This window comes from Petromyzon marinus, unplaced genomic scaffold (genome assembly GCF_048934315.1).
Source record: "Petromyzon marinus isolate PM22_M1 ecotype Great Lakes invasive population unplaced genomic scaffold, UKy_Petmar_22M1.pri1.0 PM_Scaffold_10, whole genome shotgun sequence".
NCBI lineage: Eukaryota > Metazoa > Chordata > Hyperoartia > Petromyzontiformes > Petromyzontidae > Petromyzon > Petromyzon marinus.
Window position 1 is genome coordinate 623527 of NW_027423058.1, and position 10567 is coordinate 634093.

At 44.6% G+C, this 10567-nt stretch overlaps 1 protein-coding gene across 2 annotated transcripts; it reads right to left on the reverse strand.

Annotated features, from left to right (window-relative positions):
* Positions 1 to 1128: 1128 nt before the first annotated feature.
* Positions 1129 to 10147, reverse strand: LOC142922544 (uncharacterized). Of its 2 annotated transcripts, none has more exons than XM_076063333.1 (3): positions 8704 to 10147; positions 6839 to 6913; positions 1129 to 4084 (listed from the first exon to the last, which is right to left on the reverse strand). In XM_076063333.1, exon 3 carries the CDS (start codon positions 4054 to 4056, stop codon positions 2794 to 2796), a length of 1263 nt encoding a protein of 420 aa, XP_075919448.1. In that variant the 5' UTR covers positions 4057 to 4084; positions 6839 to 6913; positions 8704 to 10147; the 3' UTR covers positions 1129 to 2793. The 2 variants fall into 2 exon arrangements, with proteins under 2 accessions (XP_075919448.1, XP_075919449.1); XM_076063334.1 differs by lacking the exon at positions 8704 to 10147 and adding an exon at positions 8448 to 8658.
* Positions 10148 to 10567: the final 420 nt, after the last annotated feature.

Here is a 10567-nt window from a genome sequence, read left to right on the forward strand (position 1 = left end):
TGACGTTTCGATCGCGACACGAGCGGTCGTCCTCAGGCGAAAACATCCAGACATTGTCGCGTCAGAAGTCACGTGAGCTACGTCACGTGACAAAGATAAGGTGACCCCCACCGTGGCTCGCCCCGCTCAGCTGAGCATCGTTTTAATGCGGTGGGCTCACGCGAAATTGATTTCTGTAAGACGAAGGTACTTTTAAAACCCACTGGCTATTCTCTTTTATATAAGTGTTGTGTCCTTAACTAACCACACAGAGACGTCTGGTTGAGGCAACGCGTTTATTATAACATCTCTTTCGAACTCGGCTCTACACACTACTGTAACACGAAGGGGTACGGCCCCTTCCACGAAGATAGCCTCCGGGAGTGACAGCCTCCCTTCTATCGCAGCCTGCACACTCCGGGCTCTGCTACCCACGGGTCCCTTAGCCCGGCGTTAAGGGAAGACTGGACGACCCGTCCCAGCCAGGGTACGGGAGCTCACCTCTGGTCCGCTATAACCCGGCTCTGGCTAGAGCCTCGGTTGAGGGTCCCCGGGTGCTGGTCCAGTCTTCAGGTCTTCGGATGTCTTCAGGCTTGAGTTGGTGAACACTGCCCGGCCCGTCCAGAGGGCCGGGCTTTTATGACCAGGTCGGGGTCACCCCTCCCCTACTGACCCCCCCCCTCTCCTAGAACCTTCTGGAAGGTCTTATCTTAAGGGGCCTTAGGGACGGGTGGGGGGTCAGGGGTGTAAGTCTCTGGTCACGGGGGGGGGGGGGGGGGTGGCTGGGGGTTTAACCTTTGGTCGACCCCTACGCCCCTTGCTCTCTCTCGGCTGCCCCCTGTTGACCCGTGAACGTGGTGGCAGGTCAGCTTACAGCGCCTTGTTATGGCGCTTACGCAAAACTTCGTGACTAACGCTGCACGTTCCGTCGTTTTCATGCAGGGGGCGCTGTAAACCTACGCGCCCCCTGCATGAACGACAGAGGCACAGGGACAGACGTTCGATCGCGTTTGAATCGATCTGCAGACGGCGGTCTTCTCACATGGCCAGCTCTGTGTCGCCTCATCTCGATCCCGCGATCCCAACCAGGTGAAAGTCCGCATCGAACCGAACCCCCGGCAAGGCCATCTACTTAACGAGGAGAGAAAATTCACACGAAATATCGTTTTAAATGAATAAGCTTTCGATGAAGAAATACAATTATCTAATACAAAACATAATACAATTCAAGGTTGTTTCATTTTCAAACTTGAAAACGGAGCATCGGGAGCTTGCGTGGAGGCGTCGTTCGTGTGCAATTCTTTTCGTGACTTTCCTGGCCCAAGGCCGTCAATGTTTGTGAGGGGCACCGCAGGCGGTCAGGCTTGCTTCAACCCTTGGTTGTGAACATCCAGACGTTAATCAGCATGGACCATTTATAGTCCTAATTCACCAACATATAAGACGTCATGCAACATTCTCACGAGTGTTGTTGTGGAGAATGTATCTACTAGATGTGCTCTGCCTTGTAACCGAATACAAATCTGTACCAAAAATGCATTTCAAATGTAGTCTCTTAAATTACTTCCTTGCTATGAAGCAGATCAGCAGACACGACATCTTTCATTTATCGATCTCTCCACAAAACAAAGGAATGTTTTACACAAACTATAACTAGCACAGCCTTCTGGGAGTGCATCATTGATTCGGTGCAAGCCACCTGTGGACTCTTATTGGTGCACAGAGTCTCAAAAGCAGCCGGGCTGCTTCAACCGATAGTTTCGGACATCCAGACGTTAATCAGCTAGGAGCATTTCTAGACCTAGTTAGACAAAATCAACGTCAACACGTAATACTAAATTATAATTCGTGTTGTAGAGAATGTATCTCCTCTATGTGCAACTGATTAATGATCCGAGTGTGATCCTTATTTCAAAGACAATGAGTTGCTCCAGAGGGAGATGCTTCATGAAAACACAAAAATACCCTTTGACCTGTATCACAAGAACAATGAGTCTCACCCGAGTTATCTGTACAGGTTACTTCCAAAACACACACTTTGTCCTAACACCACTTAATCAATGTTTGACCCTTATAGACAAAATGTTACATGTACACACACAATCAGACAAGTATTCATTATACATATTTGACAATCAATTTAACTAAATTAAATTACTGCACTGAAATATACTGCATCAGGTTACATCGTATTAACAAGACGCTATTTGAAAAAATACACACCGTCTGCTTAACAGTGTATGTACAACATACTATTGCGCCATTCAAAACGAGTAGGCCATTGCATGCTGGCGTCTGGGTCAAAATTGAGCAAATTCCAAACATTACCTACAAACTCCACAACTGAGATGGCACGTCAATGATCACCCCCTACTGACAGGCTCTTGTCCACATGCAGGCCGGTGCAGGGCCACCACCTTGTGCCACACAGGGGCAGCTGCTACTTGGGGGTGCTCTTCGAGTGTTTGAGACGAGATACGACGCAAAACTTCGAATTGCCGAGGTGATTAAGCAAGCACCATTTAAATGGAATTATTAGAACCTTGTGAATGCTTGGGAGCTTATTGGCTGTCGCTCCTGGTTAGAGATCTACCCAACCCACAGGTCCACAAAGACTGGCCACTGTTGCCCTGCAGGTTGCATCTAGGAATTGAGTGTTCAACTTCACATTCTTGTCATTGAAGGCCTGTGACAAAGGTGCATCTATTGGAGCGACATCGTCTCTGCCTTACACATCTACCGGGACTCCATTTGACTTTGTATTGTCTCGAAGTCCACCCACACCTCCACTTCCACAAACTGCTGGGAGTTGCCTCACTCTGCCTCGCAGTCAGAATTCTCCTCCTGCTTCACATTGCCTCCATCGATGTGAAGGTCCCATTGTGGAGTTGAATCTTCATCTTCACATTTCACCTTCACTTCTTCGCTCTTCACCATCACTTCTTCACTCTTCACCATCACTTCTTCACATTTCACCTTCACCTCTTCATATTTCACCTCGATATCTTTAAAAGTGTCCAAGCTGGGATTTTCTTCCGGTTCTTGTTTCATGAGGGATGGGCTCATTGCGGCACTTTGACTTTCACAAGCTGATTTCAGACTCCACTCCTTGTTGATCTTCTGATGCTTGTGTGTTGTCTGGTGTCCATGAAGAGTTGATGACTGTGAAAACGCCTTCCCACACACACTGCACTTGAAGGGTATCTCTCCTGTGTGTGTTCTCTGGGGTGTTACAAGAGAAGATGAATGTGCAAACACCTTCCCACACACACTGCACTTGAAGGGTTTCTCTCCCGTGTGTGTTCTCTGGTGTGTTACAAGAGCAGATGAAACTGAAAACGCCTTCCCACACACACTGCACTTGAAGGGTTTATCTCCTGTGTGAGTTCTCTGGTGTACATGAAGATGTGGTGACTGTGCAAATGCCTTCCCACACACCCCGCACTTGAAGGGTTTTTCTCCCGTGTGTGTTCTCTGGTGTCTTTGAAGATTTGGTGACTGTGAAAACGCCTTCCCACACACACTGCACTTGAAGGTTTTCTCTCCCGTGTGTGTTCTCTGGTGTTTTACAAGAGTAGATGAATGTGCAAACGCCTTCCCACATACACTGCACTTGAAGGGTTTCTCTCCCGTGTGTGTTCTCTGGTGTGTTACAAGAGCAGATGAAACTGAAAAGGCCTTCCCACACACACTGCACTTGAAGGGTTTATCTCCTGTGTGAGTTCTCTGGTGTACATGAAGATGTGGTGAATGTGCAAACGCCTTCCCACATACACTGCACTTGAAGGGTTTCTCTCCCGTGTGTGTTCTCTGGTGTGTTACAAGAGCAGATGAAACTGAAAAGGCCTTCCCACACACACTGCACTTGAAGGGTTTATCTCCTGTGTGTGTTCTCTGGTGTGTTACGAGAGTAGATGAACGTGAAAACGCCTTCCCACACACACTGCACTTGAAGGGTTTCTCCCCTGTGTGAGTTCTCTGGTGCAATGTCAAATGTTCAGTACGATCCGTGCTGTATGGACACCGGTCGCATTGATGCCTTTTTGCACCGAGCTGCACCAAGTGCCTTTGCTCCATCAGACAAATTCTGCAGAGGAAGCGCCAGCTGCAGAGAGAAAAAAAGAATATCCACACCATCTACACGTCAGTATCGATGCACAGAGGAATGCATATATACAGTCACACGTGACTAACACGTCTATACTTATTCATATATTCATGTTATAGTGAAAAAGTGTCCCAAATTCATCACACGAGCTGTTATGGCACGCAATGAGGGCAAATGTCATAAACGTGCCTGGAAGCGCTCGTATCTTCAAAATGAATGTTAACCCAAAACTCCGAGCACACAATTTCGGCTGTCTGGCTTCAAAATGAATATTTATGAAAGCTAAATTCAGGTGACATAGCAAAGGGTGTTGAAAATAATACTATTTGTGTTATGCAGAAATGCATAAATTAATGTTCAATCGCAACTTAGAGGTGTGAAGCCAGGCACAGATGTCCTTGAATGCTGGGATGAACAGTTCCGACTTCAGCTGCACGTGTGCTGTGATAACTTCCCGACTACATTCTTAGAAAGAGTAGCAGAGGAAAACAAAAATAAACTACTGTTTTGATATAACCTCCGTGCTCAATAGAGTTAGACTTTACTGCATATACAAACTTGACCCTGTCACACACTCAGAGGTGGAGCCAGGATTTTCAGGTAGGAGGGGCAACCCCTTCAGCAATGAAAAATGATAGGAGTTGTTAGTAAGTAAGGAGTTGTTAGTAGGGAGTTGTTAGTAAGTAGGGAGTTGTTAGTACGTAAGGAGTTGTTAGTAGGGAGTTGTTAGTAAGTAGGGAGTTGTTCGTAAGGAGTTGTTACTAAGGACTTGTCCCTTATATTCTTAGCTCTTTCGGTAAAGTCACGTTGAAGGGAAACAATAAAATAATAAAATATATATAAAACAATAAAAAAATTCTCACGACGTTTCGACCATAACACAAACGTTTGTGTTATGGTCGAAACGTCGTGAGATTTTTTATTGTTGTATATATATTATTATTTTATTGTTTCCCTTCAACGTGACTTTACCGAAAGCACTAAGCATATGAATTACTACAGTCACGAAAGCTTTAAATCAAAATTTGACTTGTCCCTTGCTTTTTAATCAACGCGTGTGAAAGGCATCACGGTCGCTGAAGGTGTTTGCCATCAGGGAAGTCGTGTACTGTATACGCAACTGCGCACAATTCTGTGAGTCGCTTGTAACTGCTTTGCCATTAATTATTGCCAATTATGGACTTGGACTGTTGTCCTCTCATAGAGTCCCTGGCACGTAATAATATGCCACACGGTGGCAGTGGGGGTCGCAAAATGCTGATTTATCTATATATATGAAAGGGAAATGTGTGGATATGTGTCTGTTCGAAATGTTTAGCATACTTCCCAACATGCTACACACTTGAGACTTGGCATGTCGGTAGGTTCCATATTGTACACAACGTAAAAAGAATAAAAATAGACTTTTAAATTCTGGGGGGGAGGGGGGGGGAGGAGTGTGGGGGAATGACCATGAAGTTTGTGGAGTCAACCCGCAACACACCTGAGTTAAGCGCTCTGTAATGTTTACCCCTACCATATGGCTCTTCGTGCGCCATACTTCTTGAGCTGTTAACAGCGTGCCGGGAGATTTTAGTTGGCGCTTCGCTCCTGGCCAATGAAGCCATTGGCTTCTCGGAGTTTCAATACTTATCCGTGCGAAGAATGGGTACAACGGCTATCTTAAATATAAAGCAGACAATTACATCTGTTTGTTTGTGTGACGCAGCAAAACCTCTCAAACGCTGAGCACTGGCGTCATGAAATTTTCACAGCTTATCCTGTCTGGAATTTCTAAGTGAACGCGACTATTTTCAGCTCGCCACATCATTCCCTTCCCGAGTGGCCAAAATTGACCTTACGTAGAAGTGGAGTAAGGTTAAATTTCCTTGAGTGAAAACATCCGATTTAGGTTACTTGATTTGTTTCGGCTTTTTCCGTCTTGCGAGCATCAACATTTACGGGTTTTTCAGTGAAATATAAGGGAATATGAAATGTATCCAAGACAAGAATTCAAGTCCCGGGCGAAGCCGGGTAGTGAAGCTAGTTACTAATAAACCCCAATGATCCGATCGAAAATAGGGATTTCGATCGGATCATTGGGGGGGCACGTGCCACCCCACCCCCCCTGGCTCCACCACTGTCACACACTGGCATGGTTCACAGGTGGTGGTGTGTCCAGACCCACGCCTGGCCACCTTCACCTGCTCAGTATTAATGCTTCCTCACTCCACCAAGTAATTCATTGAGGATAAATCAACACAGCCGAGGCTGCGTGTCTCTCTCACTCTCCCCGTGTTCGTATGGATTTCCGTCCTGATCCCCGGATTTCCCCTCCACATGTAGAGAGTGAACACTACCACGTGCCCAGAGTGAACACCGCCACGCGTCTAGAGCGAACACCGCCACGCGTCTAGAGTGAACACCGCCACACGTCTAGAGTGAACACCGCCACACGTCTAGAGTGAACACCGCCACGTGTCTAGAGTGAACACCGCCACGCGTCTAGAGTGAACACCGCTACGCGTCTAGAGTGAACACCACCACGTGCCCAGAGTGAACACCGCCACGCGTCTAGAGTGAACACAGCCACACGTCTAGAGTGAACACCGCCACGTGTCTAGAGTGAACACCGCCACACGTCTAGAGTGAACACCACCACACGTCTAGAGTGAACACGGCCACGCGCCTAGAGTGAACACCACCACGCGTCCAGAGTGAACACCGCCACACGTCTAGAGTGAACACCACCACGCTGTTGACAAGCCCCACCTTGTTGTTATTGTTGTTGTGGGCAGGTCGCTTCTGAAAACAAGAGCGGTTTCAGCAGCTCAACGTGGGCGTGGCCTGGTAAAGAAATAAAAATAAAACTGTGAATATTTAAAACAAAACAAAGTTACAAAGTAGCGAGCCAGGTGAAGAGAAAGTTAAACTAAAGCAAGATACTCTTTGGATCTTTCGGTAAAGTCATGTAGAAAAAATAAATAAATTAAATAATAGTTTCAGTTTCATTTATTTGGTATAGTCCTGTGAGCCAATCGGCTCTTGAATCGGGTGCAACCGCAAAAAACAAAAAACTCAAACATGAACAAGAAAACATCTAAAAGTGACTATGTGACTGTGCAAACAGAAAATCCAGGGAAAAACAGCAAAATATTCCACAAAAAGCACCGTACACCATCGCTGTGTGCAAATAGCATGCGATGTTTCGATTGCAACACAAGCAATCATCATCAGGTACAAATGAAAGAGAGAGAAAAAATCTAGAAAATTTAGAAACGTATTGCAATACAACACAGAGAGTCGGCTAACGTAACAGTCAACAACACCCCACCTGGTTGATAACGTTCTTCCAAAGATTGCTCAATTTGAGAGATAGACAAAACACAGACACGGAGACACATAGACAGAGAGAGATAACACAGAGACACACAGAGAGAGATACACACATAGGCACACAGATATACAACGCCTCTGTGTCGAGGCCTTAAATAGAGAGAGAGGGGGGGGTTGAGAAATTAGCAAGTCAATGCAAGGCCGTAGTCATGGAGTCAACATTGGGGGGGACCAAATCTTCCAGGGAGTCTGGGGTCCCCCCCCAGAAAAAAATGTAAATTTGAAAACTAATTTCCTGCCATTTCCTGCGTAAAATATTAACAAATTTCACTAACACATGGGATGGATTTTGTATTATTTGATACAATAATGTTTAATATTGTATTGTATTACATTGCTCAGTTTTTTTACTTTTCTTGTTTCATAGTATGTAATGGCAGAGATTAGGGATTCATAAAGTACAGCGCAATCATATAAACAGAAATCTATGCATTGTTATATGAAGACAAGTCCAGATTTTGTGGCCAAGGTTTAGCAAATTGTTGTTTTTATTAACAAAGCATCGCAATTAATATTTAGAAAACATTTTTATAGCAATATTATATATTGTATATTGCTATAGCAATATATTGGGGAGGGGGGGGGACATTTTGAGCATATTTGATTATTGGGGGGGATGTCCCCTCCAATATATATCATAATTATTATAATATATTATAATTATAATTAATTATAATTATAATATATTATAATTACGGCCTTGTGTCTATGAGAGATTGGAGCTTTGGTGACTGCAGTAAATAATAATAACACGAGCACACACACAGAGAGAGATTTCACACTTAATAAAACAAACTGAGTACAATTACGAAATCTAATGCAATGCAACACAGAGAGTCGGTCAACACACAACTAACGCATAGCCTGGTTGATTACTTTCTTACAAAGATTGCTCAACTAAGCGAGAGAATTGAAGCAAACGCGATCAGGCGAGGGCAGGAGGCAAGACCCCGCGTGGCTAGGCCCCGCGCTGTAAAGTTCCAACCTGGACATCGCTTCCATGCTCGCTGATACTCAATTGACATCCCTACGAGAGAGAGGCTCTACCTCGGTAAACAACCACCACCACAACCACCACCACCACCACAACCACCACCACAACAACCACAACAACCACCACCACAACCACCACCACAACCACCACCACCACAACAACCACCACCACCACAACAACCACCACCACCACAACAACCACCACCACCACAACCACCACAACCATAACCGCGATGAGAATTTCTCACCTCGGATTTCAGTTCACGCGCGAAGCGGCAGATTCCTGTTACCTCGTGACGTCACGCGGCAGGAGGCGGTGACATGACGTCACTTGCGGGAACAAGACACTCCCCTCCCACAATGGGCGGCTCTGTAACTTAAATAATTTATGTTAATGAGCCTGGCCCATAAGTGGAGGGATGGTGCGTGGGTGCCGAACTCGTCGCAATAAACTCATAGTTCATAGTTCATTTATTTGGTATAGCCCTGTGAGCCATTCGGCTCTTGAATCGGGTGCAACCGCAACAAACAAAAAACATGAACAAGACAAACATCTTAAAGTGATTGGGTGACTGTGCAAACAGAAAATACAGGAAAAAAATATCTAAATATTCCTGAAATAGCACCGTACACCAACGCTGTGTGCAAAAATCCCAGTGGGATGCAAGTCAAATAACAACAACAACCACAAGACAACTCCGTACTACAATAAACAAAAACATGGCCAAAACAAATTTTTTTTCGAAATCACCAAAATAAAAGCCATAAATCCAATGTAACAGTGATCATAGGGACTGTGACCGAATTTTTAACAATAAACTACATAAATAAATTATAACACCAAAATCTAGAGCCATATTTTAGGCCACTGAATAGCAGTGGTAGCTAGGGTTGTACAACTCCTCTAGAGCAGTTTTGAGTGAAGATCTCATAGGTAGTGATTCAAGTTGAAGTTTATTGGCAATAGCATTCCAGACCCTGGGGGTATTAATAGCAAAGGCCCTTCCTCCAGTTTTTGTACGGCAATAGGGAATGTGAAGCTGGTAAATGAGCGAAGACCTGAGGTCAAATTTGTTCTTTGAAACAGAGAGGAGATCCAGTAGGTAGTCTGCGGAATTTTTTGTAAGTACCTCGTGAATAAATAAGATCTGGTGCACAAGCCGTCGAACATTAATAGATGTTAAGTTTGACCCAATGTAGAGATCACAGTGGTGAGTCCTATATGGGTAGTTCAATGCAAATCTTAAGGTCGAGTGATAGATGGAATCAAGCTTCTTCAGTACAGTACTTGGGGCTGATTTATACACGATGTCACAGTAGTCAAGTAGAGGCAGTATGGTAGCTTTGATCAATTCTAAACGGAACATTGGGGGGAAGCAGTGCTTGTGTCGATACAGAAAACCAATTTTTATTTTTGTCTTTTTACCAATATAATCAATGTGATCTTCAATACTAAGTTTTGAATCCAGGATGACCCCAAGAAACTTATAGATCTTGACTTGCTCTATTTGATAATTATTCAAGGAATGTAATTGTGGAAAAATAACTTCCTGCTTTAGTCCCGGAGAGAAGCATAGCACCTTGGTTTTGGAGGCATTCAGGACTAGTTTTAAGAGAAACTAGCTGATGTTGTAGTTTGTTGAAATCACCCTGGAGCTTAGCAATTACGTCATCCGGAGAGCGGCCAGCAGTAATCAGTATCGTGTCATCTGCATGAAGATTTACCCTGGAATGATCCAGTTCAGTGCCCAAGTCATTGACATAAAGAGAGAACAAGAGGGGGCCAAGGATGGAACCCTGTGGAACCCCTTTTGTTATCTTAACACTGTTTGACCTCCAACCATCTGTGAATACAGTTTGGGTGCGAGAAAAGAGGTAATTTTTTAACCATTGTACTGTGTTCTCGGAAAAACCGAGGCAACTTAGTTTACTAAGCAGGGTGTTGTGGTCAACTGTATCAAAAGCTTTGAACAGGTCAAGAAAAAGACAGGCACAGTACTGCTTATTATCAAGGCTATTGTAAATTTGATTCAAAGAGTCTAATGCAGCAGATGTGGTGCTGTATTTTTTCCAGAACCCAGATTGTTTTAGATGTAGTAGATTGTTGGTGGA

What these genes read in the sequence shown, in the direction of transcription:
- LOC142922544 (XM_076063333.1), bottom strand. Translation starts at nt 4,056, where the DNA reads ATGGAGCAAAGGCACTTGGTGCAGCTCGGTGCAAAAAGGCATCAATGC.